The sequence below is a fragment of the Eimeria necatrix genome, genomic scaffold (genome assembly GCF_000499385.1).
Source record: "Eimeria necatrix Houghton genomic scaffold, Enh_scaff45, whole genome shotgun sequence".
Classification (NCBI taxonomy): Eukaryota; Apicomplexa; class Conoidasida; order Eucoccidiorida; family Eimeriidae; genus Eimeria; species Eimeria necatrix.
This window is the reverse complement of record NW_013654809.1, coordinates 108,090-133,042: the sequence shown is the minus strand read 5'-3', so window position 1 is coordinate 133,042 and position 24,953 is coordinate 108,090. Positions and strand designations below refer to the sequence as shown.

General features: G+C 50.8%; 6 protein-coding genes across 6 annotated transcripts; 4 read left to right on the top strand and 2 right to left on the bottom strand.

Moving 5' to 3' along the window:
- Window positions 1–2,489: 2,489 nt before the first annotated feature.
- On the top strand, window positions 2,490–5,791 carry ENH_00055970 (hypothetical protein, conserved; the record flags this gene model as incomplete). The annotated part of the gene is made up of 5 exons (XM_013583848.1): window positions 2,490–2,831; window positions 2,994–3,114; window positions 3,253–3,428; window positions 3,560–3,629; window positions 5,526–5,791. The coding sequence occupies 5 exons, from the start codon at window positions 2,490–2,492 to the stop codon at window positions 5,789–5,791; spliced, it is 975 nt and encodes a 324-aa protein (XP_013439302.1).
- Window positions 5,792–6,380: 589 nt separating this feature from the next.
- ENH_00055960 (eukaryotic translation initiation factor 5, putative) lies at window positions 6,381–8,434 on the bottom strand (the record flags this gene model as incomplete). Its single annotated transcript, XM_013583847.1, has 4 exons — window positions 6,381–6,722; window positions 7,062–7,312; window positions 7,468–7,847; window positions 8,160–8,434. 4 exons carry the CDS (start codon window positions 8,432–8,434, stop codon window positions 6,381–6,383), a joined length of 1,248 nt encoding a protein of 415 aa, XP_013439301.1.
- A 4,555-nt stretch (window positions 8,435–12,989) lies between these two features.
- On the top strand, window positions 12,990–14,029 carry ENH_00055950 (hypothetical protein, conserved; the record flags this gene model as incomplete). The annotated part of the gene is made up of 3 exons (XM_013583846.1): window positions 12,990–13,440; window positions 13,562–13,644; window positions 13,799–14,029. The coding sequence occupies 3 exons, from the start codon at window positions 12,990–12,992 to the stop codon at window positions 14,027–14,029; spliced, it is 765 nt and encodes a 254-aa protein (XP_013439300.1).
- A 520-nt stretch (window positions 14,030–14,549) lies between these two features.
- Window positions 14,550–15,298, bottom strand: ENH_00055940 (CHCH domain-containing protein, putative; the record flags this gene model as incomplete). Its single annotated transcript, XM_013583845.1, has 2 exons — window positions 14,550–14,636; window positions 14,921–15,298. 2 exons carry the CDS (start codon window positions 15,296–15,298, stop codon window positions 14,550–14,552), a joined length of 465 nt encoding a protein of 154 aa, XP_013439299.1.
- Window positions 15,299–16,957: 1,659 nt separating this feature from the next.
- ENH_00055930 (vacuolar protein sorting 29, putative) lies at window positions 16,958–17,716 on the top strand (the record flags this gene model as incomplete). The annotated part of the gene is made up of 2 exons (XM_013583844.1): window positions 16,958–17,216; window positions 17,391–17,716. 2 exons carry the CDS (start codon window positions 16,958–16,960, stop codon window positions 17,714–17,716), a joined length of 585 nt encoding a protein of 194 aa, XP_013439298.1.
- A 2,675-nt stretch (window positions 17,717–20,391) lies between these two features.
- On the top strand, window positions 20,392–22,832 carry ENH_00055920 (60S ribosomal protein L7a, putative; the record flags this gene model as incomplete). Its single annotated transcript, XM_013583843.1, has 5 exons — window positions 20,392–20,394; window positions 20,848–21,014; window positions 21,093–21,207; window positions 21,341–21,694; window positions 22,653–22,832. The coding sequence occupies 5 exons, from the start codon at window positions 20,392–20,394 to the stop codon at window positions 22,830–22,832; spliced, it is 819 nt and encodes a 272-aa protein (XP_013439297.1).
- Between the last annotated feature and the right edge of the window lie 2,121 nt (window positions 22,833–24,953).

Genomic DNA, 24,953 nt, shown 5'->3' with positions numbered 1-24,953 from the left:
CTTTGCTGCTGCTGCTGCTGCTGCTGCTGCTGCTTTGGGGGCCCCCGGGGCAGCTTTTTTGACCAGGCGGCTCTTGGAGGGCACTGAAGCAGCTCTTTCCTGCTGCTTGGCCTTTGCTGCTTCTCCGGGGGCCCCCGGGGCCTTTCTTGCTGCTGCAGGCTTAGCAGCAGCAGCAGCAGCAGCAGCAGGAGTGGCAGTGCGGCCCAGGGAGGAGCCGCGGGAGAGCGACAAGCTGCGCCTCGAGCCAACTGCAGCAACAGGGGCGCAGCAGAGGCAGCGCAGCAGCAGCAGCAGCAGCAGCAGCAGCGGGCGTCAGATGCATGCACGCGGGAAGCTAGCGCGAGGCAGCAGGAGCAGCACGCTGCAGCGCAGCAGCAGCAGCAGGCTGCAGCGCAGCAGCAGCAGCAGGCTGCAGCGCAGCAGCAGCAGCAGCAGCAGCAAGCTGCAGCGCAGCAGCAAACTTACTTGAGTCGCTGGACTGTCCCGTGCGGACTCCAAAGACCTCCAGAAAGCCCCGGACCTCGAGGGTGAGGGGGTCGGCCTCGGCCTGCAGGCAAAGGCGCAGGCTTTTGCTGCAGTTCAAGTATTTCGAGTTGCTGCTGCTGCTGCTGCTGCTGCTGCTGCTGCTGCTGCTGCGCTGCTCGACAGCAGCAAAGGACTCACCGAGGGCGCCCGCGGGGACCGCGGCGAAGAAGCGGAGTCGAGCTTCTCCATCGTTGCGAGCCGGCGGCTGCTGCTGCTGCTGCTGCTGCTGCTGCTGCGCTGCTGCGCTGCTGCGCTGCTGCGCTGCTGCGCTGCTGCGCTGCTGCGCTGCTGCTGCTAGCGGTGGATTCGGGCAGCTCAGGCGGAAACTCGGGAGTTTTCCTCCCCCATGAAGAATAAAAAGAGAAAATAACTCCGAATTTTGCGAAAAAATTCGAAGTTTTGCGGAAAAAAGTCGAAGATCGCGCGCGGCGCGAGTGGGCCAGTGGCGCGGTGTATCGACACTTCCCGCGGCGTCCGCAGCCGCCCGATCGCTTCGTTCTGAACTCTGAGGAGTTTACTTTTTATTTTTTATGAATTTTATTTTGGAAATTAAAAAAACGGAAAAGAAATTTTCGGCCAAGAGGAAGCTGCAGGCCCCCAACCCGCGCTTCTCGCCGCCGGGCCTCGCGCTGCATGACCGGCGCTGCTGCTGCTGCTGCTGCTGCGGAGCCCCCGGCCTTTGCTGCTCCTTTTTATTTTCTTTTTTCCACTAATTTCCAAATCTTTTCCTTTTTCCTTTTTATTCTTTCCTTCCAGCCCTTCAAAGCCGCCCCAAAGCCCCGCTAGCCAGCAGTGCAGAAAAGCAAAAGTGACGGCCAAGTCGGGGGCGCCCCTGGCGCCCGCGGCCTCAGGTGTACGTACACCTGAAACGCCAGCCGCGCCCACACGCACTTTCTACCCATTGCGACCCCGCACCAGCAGCAGCAGCAGCAGCAGCAGCAGCAGCAGCAGCAGCAGCGGCACGCAAGCCTAGGCCGTCGATGCTGCAGCAACTTGCCCCGAGGCCAACTCCCTTATAGCCACTCCAGACTCCCCAGCCAGTCTTTAAGATCTCTAAGCACAAGTTCTTTCTCTGCACTCCTGCAGCGGCCTCCTGCTGCCTGTGTGCTGCTGCTGCTGCTGCTGCTGCTGCTGCTGCTGCTGCTGCTGCTGCTGCTGCTGCTAGGTGCTAGCAACAGAGTTAGCTCAAAAAGGCCACGTTGCTGCTGCTGGCATCTGCGCTGCAGCAGAGGCCCTTTGCTGCTTTTCAAAGAGAAACATTTGGACAGAGACAGAGACAGAAAGTCTCGAGAAGTGCAGCTTCTCAATTTAAATCTTTAAATCATTTAATTCATTTAATTCATTTAATTCATTAAAATCATCTAATTAAATTAGTTAAATTAATTTAATTAAATTTCTTTTGCTGCCTCTGGCTTCCCGCCCGCGCCTTGCTGCGCTGCTGCAGCAAGTTGCTGCTGCAGCGCAGCAGCAGATTCAACTCGCAGGCAGCAGCAGGCGGAGTTCAAGTGGGGTTTCGAAGTTGAAAAGATTTACTTCGAGTTGCAGCTTCTAAAGAATAAAATAAATAAATTGGAAACTGAAAGTTTTAAAATTTGAACTTTGCTTTCGCCAAGCAGCACGCTGCACCAGGTGTACATACACCTCGTTCAACATCGTTCCCACTCGCTTGGAATTCGTCAGTTGAATTAAATCACAAAAATGAATTATTAAAACGAAATTAAAGTTCAAAAACGAATTCTGCAAATGAAATTAAAGTGAAATGGAAAAGCGCAAAACGCGGGATCGGCGGCGTGCAACTTTGCGCATTTCGGGTGTACGTACACCTGGCGAAGCCGCACCGCGCGCGTCGAAAGTGGAAAGCTCGACACTTTTGACTTGAACTTTGTTCGTTTTTCATTATTTCTTTTTATTATCCATTGAGTTTCGCAATTTGCTGCTCAAATATCCAGTTGGGAGCAGCAGAAATGCAAGAAGAGGTGAGATCACTTTTGCAAATTTCCAGTTTCTGCAAAAATGCTGCACTCCAGGCAGTTCGTGCTGCTGCTGTTGCGCTGCTGCTGCAGCGCCGGCAGCAAAGCCGCGCCGGCCGCAGAAATGCCCAAATTGAATTCTTGAATTCCCAGTGCGCAGTGCAGCAGCCAGCAGCAGCAGCAGCAGCAGCAGCAGCAGCAGCAGCAGCAGCAGCAGCGCGGGAAGCGCGCGCATGCAGCGAGAGGCAGCAGCTTTTGTGGGGAGCAGCAGACACAGAATTTGAAACTCCAAACAGCAGCAATTTGTACTTCATTCCAAATGCCTCTGTCGATTCAGTAATTCCACAAAACAATAAACTTCCTTGCAATTGTCTAATTTAAATTATATTTATTTATTTATTTATTATTTATTTATTTATTTATTTGTTTATTTATTTATTTATTTATTTATTTATTTATTTATTTATTTATTTATTTATTTATTTATTTTCGCAGCAGCAGCAGCAAGCCCTTTGCGAAGCCCTCAAGATCCGGGCCCTCAGTCTGCTGTACGAACAGAAGCAGCAGCAAAGACAGAAGAAGCGGAAGCTGCTGGACAGCAGCAGGAAGTTCAATTCGCGTGAGGACACTTTGCTGCTGCAGCTGCTGCTGCTGCTGTTGCTGCTGCTGCTGCTGCTGTTGCTGCTGCTGCTGCTGCTGTTGCTGCTGCTGCTGCTGCGTGTTTTGCGCAGCAGAAGTGAAATGCGTGGATTTGCAGCTGCGAGCTGGCGGCCCCCCAGCGAGGACTCAGGGGGCCGGTTTGCTGCTGCTGCTGCTGCTGCTGCTGCTGCTGCTGCTGCTTCTTTTGCTGCTGCACCTCTGCATGCAGAAGAAGCAGAAGAGTGCAGCGAAAGTCCAGTTGCTTGTCTTTCGAATTCCTTTCCTCCCCGCGCAGTGAGCTGCTGCTTCTGCTGCTGCTGAGTCCTTCAAAACTTCTTTTTTCGAAAATCTTTTTTAAAACTTTTTAATTAAAAATTAATTAATTCAAACTTCTCGTTTGAATTAATTAATTCAAACTTCTCCAGATCCAGGGGCCCCCGGACTTCCCCGAATTCCCTTTGGGGAAATCGCTGGGCGCAGCAGAAGTGGTCCGCGGTGAGTTGCGGTGCTGCAGCAGCTGCAGCAGCAGCAGCAGCAGCAGCAGCAGCAGCAGCGAGTTTCTTTTTCGAATTTTTTGCTTCTTTCGGGGCCTTTAGTTTTATAAAATGAATAATAAATAATTTTAATTGTGTTTTAATTAAATTGAGAAGAATTTGTGTTTAAAATGGAGTTTTGGCTTTTAAATGGCTTTAAATTCAGCTTGTTGCGAAAGTGCCCGAATTGCCCTTCAAGCCCATAAGGGGGCCCCGTGTGTCGCTGCTGCTGCTGCTGCTGCTGCTGCTGCTGCTGCTGCTGCTGCTGCTGCTGCTGCTAAGGCATTTCTTTTGCTGCTCTTTTTGCTGCTGCATTCTTCTTTTCTTCAGGACTTTGTTTGTTCAAGTTAAATCCCACTTCCCCCCTCGCCGCTGAGACCTTCCACAGCTTTATACACCAGTGCCTCCAACTCTGCCAACGCCCCCACATTATTTGCTGCCAAGCAGCAGCAGGGGGCCCCCAGGGGGCCCCCGGGGGGCCCCCTGGGGGCCCCCGGGGCCCCCAGGGGGCCCCGGGGGCCTTTTGCCGGCGGAAATAAAGAAGCAGCTAAATGGCATATTTGGTAGGGTGGCAGCAGCAAGAGTTCAAGTTGCTGCTGCTTGGAATTATTTTGTTTTTATTTTTTTATTTTTTAAAAGTTGAAAATTAATTTGAAGAGCTTCAGAACTTGCTGCTGCCTCCGCCGGCTTCAGTGCTGCAGTCGAAGCTGCCTGGGCAAAAGTTGCTGCAGCACTTTTGCAGGAGAAAAGCCCCTGGCGGAACTACTGTGAGCGAGCTGCTGCTGCTGCTGCTGCTGCTGCTGCAGCTGCTGCTGCAGCTGCTGCTGCTGCTTCTGCTGCAGCGGGCCGCCTCACTTCAACAGCCATTTCTTATTTGCTGCTGTTCTGCTGCAGCAGAAGAAATCGCCCGCTGGTTCTCGCGGCCCGCGCTGATGGAGCTGCTGTGCAGGAGAAAAGCCCCTGGCGGAACTACTGTGAGCGAGCTGCTGCTGCTGCTGCTGCTGCTGCTGCAGCTGCTGCTGCAGCTGCTGCTGCTGCTTCTGCTGCAGCGGGCCGCCTCACTTCAACAGCCATTTCTTATTTGCTGCTGTTCTGCTGCAGCAGAAGAAATCGCCCGCTGGTTCTCGCGGCCCGCGCTGATGGAGCTGCTGCTGTGTCTCGTGGACAGCTCCCCGCGCTGCTGCTTTTGCTTCCGAACATCTCTTTGTGAGCTTTTATGTTTAGGGTTTAGGGTTTAGGGTTTAGGGTTTGCGGCCAAGTTGCGTGGCTGTGGAGCTCTGGGTGAGATCGGGCGGCGGCGTGCAGAATCGGACTTGCACAGCAGCGCCGATTAGCAGCGATCGAGTTGCACTTGTGCAGAATAAATGTTTAAAATATTATTTAAATGTTATTTAAATGTTATTTAATTGTTATTTAATTCATAAATTCCGACGCATGCGCAGGCATCTCGGCGATCTGTTCCACTCTGCTCGGCGCGGACTTCAAAGAATGCGAAACTGACAACTTGGTGGCGCTTTTCTGCGTTCTCCACAAAGCCCTGCTGTCTGTACACCCCAGCTGCTACTCCAAAGCAAGTCCAAAAGAAAAATCGCCACAAATTAAAATCAGAAAAAAGTCTTTTGCTGCTGCTGCTGCGCAGGCCTGCGCGGCGACGCACTGGGATGTTGCACTGAATGAGCTGGTGAGGGCCGTTTCGGAAAGAAAACGAATCAATTAAATGGCATTATTGGTTCTTTGAAATAAATTATTTAAATGGCATTATTAATTCTTTGAAATAAATTCTTTGAAATAATTCAATTAAATGGCATTATTAATTCTGCAATTGCTTCCACTTTCGCGTTTATTTGCGCTGCTGCAGCTCCTCCAACTTGCAAACCAGCCCTCCGCCCCTGCAGTGCTGGCAGCTGTTGCAGCAGAGACGCGGCAGCAGCTGGAGGCGCTCGCTGCAGCAGCAGCAAACAAGTCTTTGGCAGCAGCAGCAGCAGCAGCAACCGCAGCAGCAGAAACATCCTTCCTCCCGCTGCAGCCCCAAGGGCTCGTCACGCTGCACATGCCACCCTCAATGGCGCTGCTGCTGCAGTGCAGCAGCACCTACAACGCCTAAGCGCAAACCCTAAACCCTAAACCCTAAACCCTAAACCCTAAACCCTGGCGGCCTGCTGCGCGCAAAGACCTCAGCAGCTACAGACGGCTGCAGCGACTCTCTCCAAACCCTAGGAGCAACAGAACTCTTCCAATCTTCGCCATTTTTAGAATTAACTACAATTAAAATTATAATTATTTATTTATTTCCACTTAGCTTTCAACTTGGAACTCTTAATCATAAGGAACGGCTGTTGTTCAAGTGAAGTGGCGACCCCCGGCGCCCGCAGGGCTGCTGAGGGCCTCCAGTGACACCGGGGGCCTCTCGCTGCTGCTGCTGCGCAGCAGCAGCAGCAGCGAAATAAAACTTTTCTGTTTTCGAAATGAAAGCATTTCGAAGAGATCTGCACAGGCCTCTGCTGCTTCCTGCTGCTCCCCAGGCGCCTTCTGCTGCAGCAGCTGCAGCAGCAGCAGCAAATTCAATTGCCCCGGACACAAGCCTCCCGAGATCGCAAAAAGACAACACGCGCGATCGCCGGCCCCACCCGCTGCAGCAGCCGCTGCTGCAGCCGCCGCTGCTGCTGCTGCTGCTGCTGCAGCCGCTGCTGCTGCTGCTGCTGCTGCAGCAGCTTCACTCCTCGTCGCTGGAGTCCGCCTCGGCCAGCCACTTCAAGAAGGGCTCCGCAAAGGCTCTGCACTTCTGCGTGGCGGCGTCGGCGCGGGGGCTGTCGTAGTAAGCGAGGATGTCTTCGGGCTCGAGGAGTTCTGCGTTGTAGAGGCGCTGCAGCAGGTAGGGGAAGCTGGCCATGTCAGTGAGGGCATTTTCGAAGCAAAAGTTCTCCAAAGCCGATAATATATCTTCTGCATGCACTGAAGAGTCGCAGCACTTCGCCACAAATGCCATTTTCTCCTCCAGCAACTCCGGACTCAGCCCGTCCTTGAACAGCGCGCTCAGCACCACGTACATCCGGCACTGCGCACACACCCACCCAGCTTTGCAAGTCCGCTTTCCGCGAGGATCTCTTCGATCTTTCTTCGCAAATTTCGCCTTTTATTTGCAAATCAGCGAAGATTTTCCGCAAATTTGTTTATTTGTTTGCAAATCAGCGAAGATTCCGCGAAAAAAGGAGCAAAAACGGGCTTTTGCAGAAACCGGAAAGCTGAAATGCAGGCTGCGTGAGCAAACGTGAATCGCTGGAGTGTCAGTTGTCCGCTGCACTATTTAACTGTTTAAAAGCCATTTAATTGTTTGAAATGCAATTTAATGCAATTTAATATTTAAATTCAATTTCTGGGACTGCGAAAAGCCCACCTTGGCGTCGAAGTCCTGGGAAACCTGCAGCATCCGGAGTTCAACGAAAAAACTGTCGGGAGTCACCGCCGAAGAAGTGCCAATCATGTTGCGAAGTCGCGCGGCGACTTCGGCTATTTCCGGACAATTTATTGTCAGTGCTTCCTTAACCACCAACTTAGGCCCTTCTGCATTGGCGTGTTTCTTTTCCTTTTTCTTTTTTTCCTTTTTGTCCGCCTCCGAGGACTTCTCCTCGTCCCAGCTGTCTTCGCCTGAACGCGTCAGATCGCGAGCCACTTGCGTCTATTTCGACGAAACAAACTCGAAATTAATTCAAATAATCTATTTTTAATTCAAATAATCTATTTTCAATTCAAATAATCAAAGTTTCCGCAATTAACAATTAAAATCGAGCCAGCAGACTCACCGGCGTTGGTCGGGGTCGCGTCGCCGGAGTGGTCCACGGCTTTGGAGTTGAGGCCGTCGGTGTCGTTTTCCTCTTCTCCTTTTTTCTTTTTTTTGTCTTTGTCTTTGTTTTTCTTTTCCTTGGAAGTTTTTTCGGACTTGTCTTCTTCTTTGGCGAGTTTCTCGGCCCTGCGCTCCTCCTTGGTCTTCTTCTTCTTCCCCAGAGTGGTCTCAGTCGCATTTGGCGGATTCTTCGCCATGTAAGTCGCCGCCTTGTGAGTATTGTCCAGAGTCCCCGAGTAGCCGCAGGCGTTGCATTTGCAAACCAAAACTCCTTTCTTCACAGTTATGTCAATTTCCGGCAAGTCGCAGCCCCCGCACAGCACGTACATTTGAATGAACCTGCACAGCAGCAGCAGCAGCAGCAGCAGCAGCAGCTCTGGGCCCGCCGCCCGCCGCTCTCCCGCGCGGCCCCTGCGCCGCCCCAACCACCACCACCAGCAGCAGCAGCAGCAGCAGCAGTAGCAGCAGCAGCACCCTTGCAGCAGCCTTGCAGCAGCCTTGCAGCAGCAGCAGCAGCCTTGCAGCAGCCTTGCAGCAGCAGCCTTGCAGCAGCAGCAGCCGCCTTGCAGCAGCAGCAGCCGCCTTGCAGCAGCCTTGCAGCAGCAGCCTTGCAGCAGCAGCAGCCTTGCAGCAGCAGCAGCAGGATCTGACTTGTCGAGAATGGCGACGAGGTCCTCCTCGCTGTGGGCGCCGTTGATGAGGGCCTTTTCCTCGTTTTCTTCGAACTTGACCATCGCGCCCAACTCGCAGCCGAAGAACTTGGTGGGGTACATGGGGGGTCTTTTGAGAGCGCGGGCAATTTCGCCCATGTTGTAGACGTTGGTGCGAATGCCGTTGCCGCGGCCCTCGATCTTGGAGAGCAACTTGGGCATTTTGTAGCGGTAGTTGGGGTCTTCGCGGTCCCGCGGGATGTTGACGTACTGCATTTTGGAAAAGCTGCGGGAAAAGTCTCGAGTTGGCGCGAAAGAGCGGCGGAAGCAGCAGCAGCAGCAGCAGCAGCAGCAGCAGCTGCAGGCAGGCTAGGCAGTTGCTCGGGTGCTCGGCGGAATCGCAGCGTCTGCAGCAGCCACTGGCCGCGCCCCTGTCATCTGCAAACGAGATTTAAGGGATTAATAAGACGAAAAGAAGGCTGTTGGGCCATTCGGGGGGGCGAATAGCGGGCGATACACTCCCCTGCTGAGAGCGTTGCTGCGGGCGGCGCGCGGAAACTTGCTGCCCTGTCCATCAGCATGCGGGCCAGCATTACAGCCGTAAACGTCGCGATCAACGCAAAACTCCGTGCAAAAGGACAAAAGAAAACGATCCGCCAGTCACTGAACTCCCGTAGTTGGACTTGAACGCACAACGTGTGCTGTGGCGCGCCCCCCACCCCTGAACTCAGCAGCTGCGGTGGCTGTTGCCTGCAGCAGCGCATCTCGTGCCCGCGCAGCTTCTCCCCCGCGTTCGCCTCCACCAAGATAGATAAATCTCTTTAATCCTTTAAAACTATCTTTTCTCTTTTCTCTAACTGGCCAGTAGACAAACTCTCCCGCTCCGCGCCGCGCCGCGGCCACACCGCACCAATTTGCCCTGCGCGCCTACACCAGCCGCATGCAGCGGTTACCTCGCCAAACCCCAGTCACCCAGCCTCCCCATCTCTTCTTTTCTCCAGATCTTATCGACAAATAACTCGACCAACACTTCCTAGTTGCTTTTTTCGGATTTGTTCCAGCTGCTGCCGTGTCAGGCGGGCTGAAGAGCACCGCCCGCGGCGAACCGCCTCTCTAGTTTGCACTGCCCCCTGCTTGCATGCGCCTTCACCGCAACTGTCCCGCCACGCACTGTTTCTCTTATATATTTAGCTTTGCTGGACTGCGTAACTCTTGAGTAGGCCTCCTTCGCAGCGGGTGCACTGGACAGAAGGCACTGAACTTGAGCTTCCCCTGCAGTCGCAGGCTTGAACTGCGCAGTTGGGCGAATCAAACAGTTCAAATTCGTATAGAGTGTGCAGCAATAGGCAAAACAGTTAATATTTGAGCCGCTTTCTGCCAAGTTCAGGCCGGGCTGCCCCAGCATACCGTAGTATGGCCACGCGGGCTGGAGGCTGGAGGGGCCTGCATCGGGTGCAGCCGAGTGCAGGGCCCTAGCGGTCAAATCTTTTGCATTATTTCCTTAAAAGTACTTTTAGCGCTTCTTGGCACTAAAGAAAGACAAAAGGCAGTGTCTGGTGCCAGCACTGGAAGCCGCTAGCCCTTCCTTGTCTTGGACACTGGGCTTCTGGAAGGCAAAAGCTTGGGACCCTCCCGAACTGGCTCCAAGGGCACAAAAAGCTGACTCTGACAAAATAATAGGTTTCTTTATGGGCTTTAAGTCCGTTTATTTTGTGGCCTAGGAACAGCAAGCAATGTCTAAATGGAATGGCTGAGAAACATGCCACAGGCAAAGAGAAACATGCCTCTTACAAGCAGCTCAGTTCGCAAATGGGGCCACTAATGCAACTTTAATGGCATTTTTGAACTAATGTCTAACTTGAATTTGCTGTAGGGGTCACCAGGGTCCTCGAGTGAGAGCCTTTGTCTGGGAACATCGCTGGAAGCCGGGGGTGGTGACCCTGAGTTGTTCATTTTGTAACTAGGATAGTTCGGGATATTTCCAAGCTTTATTTGAGGGGTATAAAGTACAGTGTGATTCATCATAAAGCATTTGATGAAGCCTAAGACAGAAAGCGGAATGAAAACTCGTGCGTGGGTGTCGGAAAAGTACTCTGGAAAGCTGCCATTCTGTGCCCTTTTCAAATTAGTCCGAACTCATTACAAACTAAATCATCTTTCTGACATTTCGACACATGAATACTCTTGTTGCAAGTGCGAAAAGGAAAGCAGAAATGGCCTCTGTGTCACAGAACTAGCTGGCGGTGCGACGCCTTCCCCTCGAACCGCGGCAATGAGTCTTTTCTTTGCTGCAAAAGAATTAAAAGATTAAAATAAAGTTAGTGTATAATAATTGTTTGAGAGTTTGGATTGGAGGGCGGGGGGAACGCAGCAGCTTGAGGGGTCTGGGAATACGAATACTTGAATATACTCTATGGGATGTTCCCAGCTCGGAAGATGTGAAGTTCCTAGGTAGCTTCTGAATCTTCTAAAGATGCTTCAAAGATAATATACACATTTTAGCCAGTATTTTTAACATTTTAGTTCAGAAAAGGGCGCAGGAGCTGCTATAGAGCCGCTGCTTCACCAGCTCGAAGTTGCTTATCTCGAGATATATTCCTTCCCGTAGTGCATGCCCTGTTGCGAGCCCAACCACCTTCCAGCCCTATAGCCTAGAGCCCAGCCCATATTAAAGAAGTGGATTTCATTTTGAACTAGGGGTGTCCTGGTGGTGCTTCTATTCTCTTGTTCCAGGCGTTTCCGAGGAGCCCAAACTGCCAGATTTAAAGACTCTGGCTTCAAAGTTTTCCACATCTGCTTCAGATTGGCTGTCAGTTGCTGCGCGAAATATGACTAGTTAGTGGTTATGCCTTAGCTGCTGAAAATCGGGGAGCAGTCGTGCGGTTTCGTCTCCCACAGAACTTCAATATTTCCTCCAAGTGAAACTTCTTCTTTCTTCATTTTCTAGCTGTCTTTTGTGTCTCTGGATGCTCTTTATAAAGGAAATCCATTATAGTTTGATCCTGGAAACATCCCAAGCTTTTCAGTGGAGATTTCTTGATGCTTTCGTGGCCAACTGAAATGAAATGTGACCCCTAGCTGCTATCCCAGGAAGTACCTTGGTACACGTTTTCCTCCAATTTACCGGAAGGTACTTTGCACAAAATTAGTTTTTGAATGGGTCGTACTGGACAGTTTATATTTCATAAAACATTTTCCACTTGGGTGCGCCAAGCCCAGCTTGCAAGCTGAGCTCCTACACTTAGCTCTCTGTAGCTAGCTATCTTAGAAACATTCTACACGTTTCTTAAGTAATATAAACGTTATATAAAGCAAAACAATTAGTTTAGATGGACTGATGCTTCTGAAAGGCCCCGAAAGAGTGGTGGACTTTCTTGGAAGTGCTTGATTGCATAGAGCCTGGATAGCTACAGGGCCGCTGCCAGCTCAAGAAACCATGCTTAAAGGCAGAGCTCAAGGATCTATTTAATCTTAAAAGTATGCCTTTTGAAGCCGATTTGTATATTAGTTTTGTCTTAGGCGAAACTTGAGTCAAATTCAAGAAAATCAACACCAACTAGCTGACTTTCAGGCTCCGTTGTACTGCCCAGAACTGCAGGAACAGTTCAGCGAGGGGGGCATTAAGCGTTTCGATGGTGGAGAACAGAATACAGAAATGCAAAAGTAAAAATGTTGAATTAGGCAACGCTCCAGAGGGCCTCACGCAATCAAAAGATGCCAAAAGGCACTTCAAAACGGGGCAGGAAAACCCGCAACTGCCCTTCTATAATATCGTGGGCTTTTCTGCGAGTGCTAAGAGAGTTTGCAAAGGAGGCAAATAAGCTAACCAACCAAGGAAACAGCTCGTATTTCACAGAGTTTGAACGAGGGAATGCCAAAAGATGCAGTGTTTGATTAAAGCAGCACTTAAATCAGAGATCTGAGAGAATAGTAACACACTAATCTATAGAGAAGAGCTAAAGCATCCATACATAGAACGCGAGTATACTTTATAACTCTCGAAGATAACTCTGCACTGGCGTGCTGCCTACAGCGACCAAGCTGGACAGTTGCTGCAGCTGAGTGTTGTGACTGTCCAGTGAATTCTTGAAGGGAAAATAAGTATTAAAATTTGAATTTGCAAGCCTCTTTTTCCATACAGTTCCCAAATCCCACTCCGCCAGAGCAAAAATGCCGTGCGCCAAACATTGGTCTTCGGCTGCACTTCACTCCCATTGAAGAATTGACGGTGGCCAGCAATTGGGGAGCAGAAACGCCGGGTAATTTCAAACTACATCAAAAGCATAATATTTTATGAAAGTGTTGACCTCTCTAAAGACTAAAGATCCGCCATCTGTGGCCTACACCGGAAGGAGGAATAGTGCGGCTGCGGGCCAGTGGTCGCCAGTGGCTCGCTGTGAGCACTCGGAAGCGGCTCACTGATCCACCGTAGAAGCAAAAGGGTTTTCTTCTGCAGAAATTCTGCTTTCATTTGGTCGTTTTATTACGAAATGGGGAAGAGCTCGTGAGGAAGGCAGGCGGCAGACCACATGCGCATTAGCTAGCCTGCTGCAGCCGAAAAGAGGGCACTGCTGGTCGATTCTTTCCTGCACTTACGACGGGAGCACCACGATCGTCTTACACCCTTCCTTATTACTATTCATTAAATTTTGAGTGAAAGCCTTATTTGCCGTGCGGTAGACAAATTCTGTATCTGCAGCGCTGCCCGCAGCGTCAGATCAAACCCAACACCAGAACCCACCTGCTGCATCCCAGGAGAAAGCGCGGAGCCGACACCCATCTGTCAATTCCAAGAAGCATTTCTAGTTTGCAAATTGCAAACTAATTGAAAATGGAAGCTGTGTCCCCTTGCAGCGTTGCTAATGCGCTCCGGGAAGCTTCAGCAGTGGAGCCTGACGCGAAGAAGCCAGTTGCTGGCGACTCGACTGCAGCCGTCGAAGAGGCTGGCCAGTCCACCGTTTGCTGCAGCAGCGAAGATGAATATCCCAGCTCTGGTGCCTACCCGAGCGATGACGAACGCCAAGACAGTGATGCTCAGCCGCAGCCGCAGCAGCAGCAGCAGCAGCAGCAGCAGCCAAGTGTGAAGCAGCACAGCCCGCCGCCCGTGCCGCAGCTCACACTCCCTCAGCAGCAGCTCCCCAGACCACCCTCAGAAGTCCCACCAATTCAAACTGCTCCTTACGCTTACACCATAAGTGGCCTGCAGGATGTGACTGTGGAGCAGCCGCCGTCTTCGTGGCTGAAGCCGCGGATCAAGATCGACGGCCCCGAGATATTCCACGGTGAGCGTGCAAAACAGCTAAATTAGCATTTTAATCTCTTTGGAAAACATAAAATAATTCAAAAAGCAAAACATTTCAACCAACACGCAGCTGCTTTCCGCATTCAACTTCTGCTTTCCAGGACTGCTCCGGGCCAACGACGAGAATCTGCCCGCGCACGAAACACTGCCCTCCACTGAAACCTTTGTGGCGTTTCAAGGACAGGTCAGTGGCAGCAGCTCAGGACTGCATGAGTTTCTTGAAATTGCGCGATTTTTGTTCAAAAAAGTGAATTTATTTTGCATTTTCGGGATTAATTCAGCATTTTTGCCTCCCAGAAAGCCCATTTCTCAGCAACTTGCGCGCTTTCCTGCTGCAGTGGCGAGTGGTCACCTCCGCCGGGACCAGCTCCTACATTGGATCCACCATGAACCCCTGGGACCCTTCCACTGCCACTTATCCGTTGCCAATAACTTACAAAGTTGCAGAAGATGCAGTGAGAGTGAGGGAAACAGTGCCTTCTGCCTCGCGAGCCAACGCCCGCCTCGGAGTCCTCGAGAGGGTCCGCCGTTTCTTCTGCACTTCCATTGCGGAGTACATGCAGAGTTGACGCGGCGAGCTGCCTCTTGGCATTTTTCACTGACACCTCACGGCGAGCTCGGGGCTCTACGGGCGGCTCTCTCTTACCTGCATTTGCAAACTGCTGGACTCAGAGCCTGCCAGCTAGCACGTGACTACCACTTTCCTTTTTGTTTCGATCCACTTTAGACCCAACGCCCTTTTTTCCGTCAGCCTTCTTCTGCCTGTGGCTACACTAAGTGTTTGTCCCTAACTAGAGCAACTATGGCAAAGCTAGTCCGAGCTGGATGTACACTCGGTTGCTTCAGCCAGCAAGAGCTGCAATGCGCAACACTAGTTTTGAATTCATGAACTGTAGCTGTGCTCGAGAGGCACTCGCAATTGATGTTGTCTGTCAGTCAGAACAAGGACCAAATGGCTGTCACGGATTTCTGTGATTACTGCACACCACTAGCTTGAGTGTGGCCCCAGCAGGCGAACTCGGGGCTGCTGCGCTCATAGATTTGCACAACAGCGCTGGCAAACAGCTACATTTTGGGAGAAGTGGCAATTTAGGTCCTGTTCATAGTGGTCTGACACGCCTTCAGGTTGTCCAGGTAGTTCTGGCAAAGAGTGATGTCCGTGTGGCGGGTCATGCACTGCGCCAAAAACAACCAACACAGCCACCAAACTGCTTCTTCTTTGCAGGCCACAACTTTATTTAATGTAATATAAAAGCACGGCAAAAAAAGAACAATTTAATGCGCCTAGAGTGCACTTTGAAGAAAAAGAAGCCCGGTGTACATGCAGCTAACAAGCAAACGCCAGACCGCTGCCTGTCGCCGTCCCGCGCGCTGCGCGTTGGCTGCAATGCACTTCGGTTGAAAAGAAATAAATTAAAAAAGAAATAAATTAAAAAAGAAAAATACCAAAAGAAAAATACCTGGTTAAGTTCTTCCTGGTAAGCTGCGCAGGGGTTTTGCTGCTGCGCCCCCAGCTGCATCGGCTGCTGCGGCGCGGCGGCCGCAGGCGCTGTGTTCGTGTGCACAACTTCCATAGAGCGCGGGCCCATGACTGCGTCCACGGCCCTCTGGGCCACGCCAAAGCCCACTCCCGAGGCCATTCCACTCGCCACATTTCCCACCATGTTGGCCATGAAGCCTCCGCCGCCGCTGCTGCTGGCCATGGGGGGGGGGCTCGGGGGCGCGGCCACGGGCGCGGGCGCCGCGGGGCGCGCAGAACGAGACCCAACTGCAGCAAAAAGACACGCAAAATGACCCAAAAGGTCCCAATTAAACGCAAATTGCAGTATTGAATGCATGCAGCCTCTGCAGCAGGAGATTAATGCGTCGCAACGGCATGCAGCGACGAGCTTTCCAAGTGAAAACGCCGAAAACGCCAGAGTCCAACTACATCGACGCAGCGGTGGTCACTCAGTGGAAATGCAGCGCTGCGGCTAGGAACTCGCTTGTGTCCCAGCCATAAACAGCATTCCAAGATATATAAATTAATTCTAAGTTCATCAGTGAAGGCTCGCAATTGGGGGAGAAAAACGAAAGATGATGCAGCGCATGCAGCGACAGAAAGCAAGGAACGCCTTCGAAGGCGCAAGCGGCCAAACTGCGGGCCACAAAAGCGACAACTGCAATCAAGAAGTATTTAAATGCAACAAAAAGTACAAAAGAGCCATAAAAGGCCCTCCCGTCCCTCAGAGGAAGAGGGAAATGCTTTGAACGCACAGAAGCCTCCACCTGAAGAAGATCGGCGCGCGCCGGAACTGCTGCGTTGTCTGGGCATCTTCAAGACAAGACGAAAGCGTATAATGGCGAACTTCAGAAACTATTTCAAGGACGCGGCTATTTATGACGATGCTACGAATGGCTGATCACGGCTGCAGTGCTGCGGCCAGGAGAGGCGCGGGGGAGCTGCAGCCGCGCGGACAGCAGAGGGGAGGCAGGCTGCTGCAGTTTGATAGCGGAGGAATTAGGGAATTGTTGCGTTTTTCTGCTAATTAAAATAAAATCACTGAAAATAAACTCGTGAAGCAATGGCTCTTTCAAGCTGAGCGCTCTAGAGTGGGGTTAGGTATTCCTTCGCAGCTGTCCCAAGAGCAACTCTGGGCAACAGGGCTGCTGCGCATTCGCGACTGCGTTTTCCACTTCTTGTTCCTCAATGTTTTGTTGATTTGATACATATATGGCGTTCTCTGGTCAAATTGAATCCAGCAGCAGCAGAAAGGGGCCGCGGGGGCAGGTGGCCGTTAATTACAACTGACACAGCTTGGCAGCCGGCCAGATTACTCAGACAGAACCTGCGGCGTTCCTGAGGAAAGGACCTTTGAGTTTTCGACAAAGGTTGACCTTCCAGCGTTGTGCTTTCCCCTGGTTTGCCGCTAGAAGTCGGCGCTCCTGTGTCTAAACTAGCGCAGCGCATGTCTCCCAGCGAAGCTTCCTTACACGGAGTTGAGCAGGCGAAACAAGAGAAGTTTGTCTCATGCCTGCGCCTTATTGGGATTGCATGCTGCTGCTCGTGTGTGTGAATGCATTCCAAGGCGTTTTTTCTGTTTGTGTTGCTTCCTGAGACACCGAGGACTTGTCGCCTCACGGAACTTGAAAAGCGGGGAAGCCGCGTCCGCTGCGTCCGAAATCCTTTTTGAAAAGTTGCATCGCATTGAGCGCGAGACTAACTTGCTGCCTCCCCAGGCCCGGAAGTTGACTTCTGCACACGAAGCCGGACTTGCCGCGGGATTGTCTTCAGGGCTGAACACGGGGAATTGAAGTGACACAGTTTGGATCGGCATTCCTTTCGCCTGAGTCGGGTAAATGGTATTGAGCTTGCGAGTGCAAACAGGCCTATAAACAACTGACAGGGGCATTTGAAGGGGGCGTCTCAGCGGCCCTGAGAACAGGACCAGGTTCAAATTCCACAAAGTAAAGGCTAGAAGGCAGCAACAGGAATCGCCCAGCTTTTCAGTGCGAGGATGGCTGGGAACTTCACCGATTTCGGTGACTTGGTGTTGATTATCGGGGACTTTCACGTTCCGCAGAGGGCAGTGGACCTTCCCCCCTGCTTCAGGGAGCTGCTGCACACTGACAAGATCCGCCACGTCTTGTGCACTGGAAACGTCGGAAATGGTCTTATTCTCGACTTCCTGAGGGGCATTGCTGGATCTGTCCACATAGTGAAGGGCGATATGGACGAAGGCCTTGACTTCCCGGAGTACAAAATACTGCAGTTTGGTGGGTGGCTGACGATCTTGCCGTTGCGCCGCCACTTTGATTCAACTTTCGCAGTTGAAAGAAACACAGGCTTTGACAAGCAGAGCGGGCCCTTGTTTTCTGTTTAATGCTGCATTTTAGTTTGTTTTTTCGTTGTTTTTCATCTTTTGAAGTCGCCAGAGTGTTTGCTTTCAGGGGAATTCAAAGTGGCGTTGCTGCACGGCCACCAAGTCGTGCCCTGGGGCGACGCAGACGCGCTGCTGCAGTGGCAGCGGCGGCTGGACTGCGACATAATTGTTTCAGGCCACACGCACAGTAACTCTGTGCGGGAAGTCGAGGGGTGTTTCTTCATTAACCCGGGCTCTGCCACTGGCGCTTACCAGCCGTGGGCCCCCTCGCCCACCCCGAGCTTCATGCTCATGGCGCTGCAGGGGGCCTCTGTGGTGCTGTACATCTACGAAGAACGAGACGGAAAGGCAGAAGTGGTGATGAGTGAATTCACAAAGCCTGCGAAGAAGTGACGGTGGCCGCCTTGCTGCGCGTTCATCCACACTGCAGTTGCGATGCGCGAATTTGCATTTGTCGCAGCAGCAACTGCCAACTGAGCTCGTCTTCCTGTATAGTTATATATAGACCACAGTGACAGCGTCTCTTGTTTCTGCCAAGACGATAAAGGCGGCCGCGAATTGTTCAGAACTTGCAACCTGCATTGCAGCGTTTCTTTTTGAGTCCCGAAGGGTTTTGAAACAGTTTCTCTTCATTTTGTAGGCTGAAGACATAACAAGGCACTTTTTCAAGTCATAATGAAGGGCTTATACTCGCTAGTGCTCCGCGGCAGAAACAGAATACACTGTAGGCTGGAGATATAACAGAACGATTTCGAAATCATGAGGAGCTTTCAGTCGCTAGTTCCCCAAGGCAGAAACGGCATACACTGTTTGCTGGATTTTTCCCACCACTTTGGAACCAGTAACGGAGCTTAGCTTGCCGCATGCAAGCGTCATAAGCTTAGCATTTGCTACCGACATCTGAGACTGATGGCTTTGAAGCCGTATGCCATTTTATCGAGTGACTTCTGCAGATATTGTAGAGATCAATCTGAAGATTCTGGAGGTGTTGCTTGGTCAAAGCATTTTCTCCCGATGCTTTAGTTGCCACAGTAAAACAACGGAAAGGCATTCGGCTCCAAAGCTATTTGTGTTGGTGTGTTGTGTCCCCCAACCACTAACGAATGTGAAGCTCATGAGTTTGGCGCGTGTATACCGCAATCTAAGCTCTAGTAGGGACATCCATACGCATTAAAATTCGAAAGAAACGGAATAGTGCTGGTTTCCGGAATGACATCATTGGATGTCTTCTGCTAAATTTTCTCCAGACACAGTAAGTCGCAGGCAAAGTGTACTTCTTTGCTTTGCGACGCGTTTTCTTCAGTTCACTGTGTGTTGACTATCCAGTGGTATAAGCTTTCTGTGCGCATGATGGGTTGGCTCAACTCGTGCAGGCGCTGCACGTACAGATGTGCTTGGAATTGATGACTAAAGGCGAGTACTGACGACCCAGCACTACGCAGTTATTCTTCACTCAGTACCAGGCGGCTCAGCGCTATCAAAAGTGGAAGAACTGTAAAGTGTATCCAAATAGAAGCGTTGTCATGGCAACCGGTTGCACGTGTACTTGGTGAGCACCCCATTTTACTGCAGCACTATTGATACCTACGGTATTTGAAAACCAGCTGCCGACAACACCAAAAGAACGCACAATAGCTATCACAGTGCACAGTTGAACGGAAGACAATATTACAGCGATAAGAGAACCAAATACACAAGGTATTCCTCTCCTTCTGAGGGCGGCGTCTTCCGCAGCAAAACGTGGCACAGGCAGTAGCAGCAGAACGCCCTTAAAGTCTTGTAATAACGAGTTACCAATGAGTTCAGCCGCCTAAACTGGTACACAGTTCTTTGAATAATGTCCTGAAGAGTCACTAGTTGAGTCTTGAACTGGAGTCTACATCTGTGAGGGGAAGCAGCTCCTGTTGGCCTCTCCATACAGGAATGATCGGGTCAAGCATTTGATCCAGCAAGAAGAATAATTTAAACCCTCAAGCATTTTGTCTGTTATACAGAAACGGACTCGAGAGGAACTGGCTTGGAGTACTTGACGCTTGGAGTAACACCCTGACTCCAAATCCAACACTAGCTGCTGAGAAAGCTAGAGGGTCGTCAGATGCGCAAATGCTGCAACCGCCGTCACAACCATTCTAGTGACCGTTCTGCGCACAAAAGTGTTGAAAACTGAAGATGTACGCAGCTTTCGAGGGCCTGTACGCAGCCAGAAGTGACATTAATGAACGTGGCGACAAACCTGAAATCCTTTTGTGTTGTTGCTCCTCCAAGGCCTCCACCTTTCCCTCTGCTCTGAAGTGACCATTGGCCCTTAACACCGGCTATGCAGTGTCCCTTTTGTAAAATAATTTCTCTTAAATTTTTCCGACGTTGCACTGAACGCTGTACCTACTAGTGTTTGGATCCCTAGACCCTCACACACCTACTGAAACGCGACTTATACAAAAAATTACAAAGCAACGACCGGAAATCACGCACCCTCGCACGAGGGAAGATGCCATATCCTTTCTTGAATAACGCGTGAATTCATTTGCAACGCATGAATGCATTTGAAATGAATTCACCGGAGCGTCTAACCATAAGTCTACACTGAACTAAGAATGAAGAGCCGAGGTGTACTTTTGTCCTTTATGTCGAGCTTTTATTTATTTTTGAATTTAATGGCACAGATCTCTTTTTGGGCTTTGTAAACGACGAGGCTGTTTGTGTATCATGTCTTGGAGACCTTCCTGCGTGGTGAGTCGAACCTCTCTACAGCGGACATGGTGGCAGTTGCTCACAATATATGTACTAAAGTGAAGTTCGGCTAAATATTGAAGCGCATTTAGCCAAGGTTCTCGTTTTCTCTCGGAGGAAAGGACGAACAGCCGGCTTCGTCGGTGTGGGGAGTGCTGTGGCTGCATGCAAGGCTGGGGCCAGAGGATGAAGCTGCTGCGCTAGGCTTGCAGGCAGCATCAGCTTCATGCGCTCATGCCCCGCCGATGAACAAGGGCAAACTGGGTAGAACTTGTCTTAAGGAAGTAAGACTCTCTTTTCCCCCGTAACCAAGGCCGGCCTCTCGAAACGTAGGCACAATGGTGGGTCGTCGTGCAGCCCTCTCCCCTGGCGCCTACCCCACAATTGTAGCTCTTCAGCTGAGGAAGTTGCTGCATTGCTAAGCGCCCCGTGGTGCATAGTTTTGCTCACATTTTCTACTTTTCGTGTATCAATTCAAAATTGAAGCTCCATGCGTCGTGGGAGCTGCGGCTCATGATGGGGAAGGCCCCGATGCGACTGCGGTTAAGCTGTTCGGCCGCCGCCATGTGTAGATATACCTCACCATTATTTGCACTGATTGTTGCTGAAATATCAAGTTCTAGTGCAACTAGGAGGTTCCCGCTGCTCACTAGTATTTGCTTCCCTCGCTTGACGGTTGCCTTGTTGCAGTGCCCCGTTCTCGGTGCAGATCCCATGTTGGCTGCACTTGGGAAGTGTTGGGGCATTCTTTTATGTTTCAGCAGTCCTAAGTGACTGTTGAACGTTTCCTGCAGGCGCCGGCTGCAAAGAAGGGTGCTTCGGGGTCATCTAAGAAGAAGCTTCCGTCAGATCCGACGTCGGCGAAGAATGCGAAGAAGACGACCAAGTCGCTGATCTTCCAGAAGACTCCTCGCAACTTCCGCATTGGCTGCAGCATCCAGCCTCGCCGCGAACTAACAAGGTGAGGCGAACTGCTTGCTATAGTGGTGGCTTGCGGCCTTTTGTCTCATGTTTTTTTAGTGATGTGTGCTGCGTTTAGGTTTGTGAAGTGGCCCAAGTATGTTCTCCTTCAGCGCCAGAGGAGGGTTTTGATGCAGAGGCTGAAGGTGCCTCCTGCGATCAACCAGTTCACCCACACACTCGACAAGAACCAGGTAAGGGTGTTTGTTGAAACGGGGCATCATTATGTAATCGCAGCAGCGCGTGTGTGCAGCATTCTGCAGTATATTATGCATTTTAGTGCAATATTCTGCGGTGTGTGGTGCATTTTTGGGTCTATTTTTGCAGACTGGCCAGCTGCTGCGCCTTCTGGCGAAGTACAAGCCGGAAACTCGGGGGGAGAAGAAGGCCCGTCTTATAGCTGAGGGAGAGAAGCAGTCAAGCGGTGCTCAGGCTACCAGCAAGAAGCCAGTGATGCTGAAGTTCGGTCTCAACCATGTCACGGATTTGATCGAGATCAAGAAGGCCAAGCTTGTTGTCATTGCGCACGATGTCGTTCCCATCGATCTTGTCTGCTGGCTCCCTGCCCTGTGCAGGAAGAAAGACGTGCCCTACTGCATTGTCAAGGGCAAGGCTCGACTGGGGCAACTTGTACACAAGAAGACGTGTGCAGTCATAGCGGTAGACGCCGTCAGAAAGGAGGTAGGCCTATGCATGTATCTGTACTTCGTATGCATATATTTCAGTTCATTCTTTGGATTCAGAGTTTCTCTATGTGCATCTTTGCATGCATGCAAGACGCCGGCTTAGGGATGAGCGCTTCAATCGTTGACCAGCGACTGTGTCGCGATGAGGTTCACGCAAAATAATCGTCTTCAGCTGAGAAAAACCGGCGCTTGCCTTCAGGATTTGCTCATTTTCTTTTTTTCCCCAATGATCGGCTCTCTGTCTTTAGTGCTTGATCAGTAATGCCCGAGGGATGACATTATATTTCTTGAGAAGCGGGGTATTCCCTGCAATGACATCGGCATATAAATAATCGTCTTCAACTGACAAGTTGGGCTTTGCATGTGTGTGCATGTTTTTTTCTTAATTATTGCTGCTTTATGAGCTAACTGCATCTTTACATGCTCGCTGTGCGTGTCAAGAGGCTCATTTGAGCTCTGGGGGACATGATGATTTGCCTTCAGGACTTGCTTACTTTCTTTTTTTTTTCCTATGGTCGGCTCGCTCTCTTGAGTGCTTCATCAGTAATGCCCGAGGGATGACATTATATTTTTTGAGAAGCGGGGTATTCCCTGCAATGACATCGGCATATAAATAATCGTCTTCAACTGACAAGTTGGGCTTTGCATGTGTGTGCATGTGTTTTTCTTCATTATTGCTGCTTTTTGAGCTACCTGCATCTTTACATGCTCGCTGTGCGTGTCAAGATGCTCATTCGAGCGCTGCGGGAAATGATGATCTCTCTACTCATTGAGTTGGTTCATTTGCAACCATGAAAGATTTTCTGTCTTCAAAGTTCGCTGAATCCGCATTGCTCGCGAATATGAGTGTAGACTGCTGCATGTGCGCCTTCTGTGTGTCGGAGTCATATCAATAGCACTACCTTCACTGGTAATAACGAATGCTAATGCCTCACGTGACGTTCCACCTGCAGGACCAAGCTGAGCTCGAGGCGCAGTGCAAGAACTACCGCGCGATGTTCAATGACAACTCCGAACTCAGGAGACGTTGGGGAGGTGGCCTTCTAGGCATCAAGTCGCAGCACGCACAGGAGAAGAAACAGAAGCTGATCGACGCGGAAATGAGGAAGAAGGCGGGTCTCCAGATAGCATAGACGTGATATGCATGCTCTCATGTATCCTCACGAAATGCACTGCGCTTCCAGGACCGAAGGGGGTCTAAGAATCCTCGTTAACGCGAGCCACAACACTCCCGAACACCGCGCAGTTTAAACGGACAGCAACAGCTTCAAACAGCCGTTTTGTTTGAGCAGGTCCTTGATTGTTTGTATCGGAAAATTTTGGAGCTGAGTTGCTTGCAGGCACTTCCAGCGCATAGTTCGGTACGATGACAGGGAGCCAAGTGTTCTGTAGTGTAAGAGGAATAGAAAGTAGCATATCGCTTTCATGTATTAGTATAGACCGTCTTAGGCTGCTTTCTTTTGGTGCTTTTGGTAGCTTCACGTTAGCCGTGGATTTGCTTCAGAGCTGCGCCAAGTGTGGTTACTTCAGAAATTAGAAGAGTGTCTATGATGGACTGCTGAACTATCGCTGCGTATTGCCACAGAGACGGTCTCGTTATAGCACCAGGGACAGTCTCTGCCATCTGCAGCGAAGACTATGCCTTGTTGCTGACCGTATAGGAACCTCTCTCTGAAGGAATGGTGAGGGGAGAGGGCTGACAGCGCGTCAACATGCCAGTTTTCTCTTATCTTTCCCGTGCCAACGAGAGGCGTTTTCGACAAAGTGCATGTCTTCCTGTTTGGGGCTGAGGCGGATAGCTCCAGCTTGTGACTAGACTATACTGCCTTTCTTGTGAGTGTCTAAGGAGACCTCGGCAGTCTATGAATGTATCTGCTTTGCAGTGGCGTACTGCATATGCTGCCTTGTTTGAAATGCCAAATTTTTACGGAGGGCGGAATGATGAAGGCAAACTATCCGTGTTTCAGCTGACCTTCGGGTACTGTGATGCACCTGTACAGTTTGTATTCCCTGACGAGCCTTCAGTTTCTCTTCGATCGTCATGCGATTATTTGTGAAGAGAGCTGCATTGGATATCGCTGCGTATTGCCACAGAGACGGTCTCGTTATTGACACCAGGGGCAGTCTCTGCCATTTGCAGCGAAGACTATGCCCTGCTGACCGTATAGGAACCTCTCTCTGAAGGCATGGTGAGGGGAGAGGGCTGACAGCGCGTCAACATTATAAATGGTTGGACTGGAAATATTTGAGCGGAACCTTCCCAAGAACACATATCTCCACACTTTTTAGAGTGTTGCACTGCTTTCGGTACACTACTGGTGTGTGCACGGCTGACTGCTCGCGCTGTGGTGGAGGGAAACGGATAGCCCCTGCTGATGAGCAAACTTTACTGTCGTTCTTCCGAGTATTTCATTGAGGAGAACACCGGAGACCTGAACTGATTTGGTAAAAGGCTATTCGCATTTCATTTGTCTCCCGTGAGTTACTTTGTAGATTGGGTGGACAAATTCTTATTAAGGGCGAGGTGATGAGGACATATGATCCGTGTTTCAGCTGACCTTCGGGTACTATGATGCTCTTCTACAGTTTGTATTCCCTGACGAGCCCTCTGTTTGGTTGAGGCAATTATTCAGTACTTTCGGAGAGGGATGTAATGGACACCGCTGCGTATTGCCACAGAGACGGTCTCGTTATTGACACCAGGGGCAGTCTCTGCCATTTGCAGCGAAGACTATGCCCTGCTGACCGTATAGGAACCTCTCTCTGAAAGCATGGTGAGGGGAGAGGGCTGACAGCGCGTCAACATTATAAATGGTTGCACTGGAAATATTTGAGCGTAACCTTGCGAAGAACGCATCTCTCCACATTTTTTAGAGAGTTGCAATGCTTTCGGTACACTGCTGGTGTGTGCGCGGCTGACTGCTCGCGCTGTGAACGGATAGCCCCTGCTGATGAGCAAATTTTACTGTCGTTCTTCCGAGTATTTCAGTGAGGAGAACACCGGAGACCTGAACTGATTTGGTAAAAGGCTATTCGCATTGACAAATTCTTATTAAGGGCGAGGTGATGAGGACATATCCGTGTTTCAGCTGACCTTCGGGTACTATGATGCTCTTCTACAGTTTGTATTCCCTGACAAGCCCTCTGTTTGGTTGTGGCAATTATTCATTACTTTCAGAGAGGGATGTAACGGACACCGCTGCGTATTGCCACAGAGACGGTCTCGTTATTGACACCAGGGGCAGTCTCTGCCA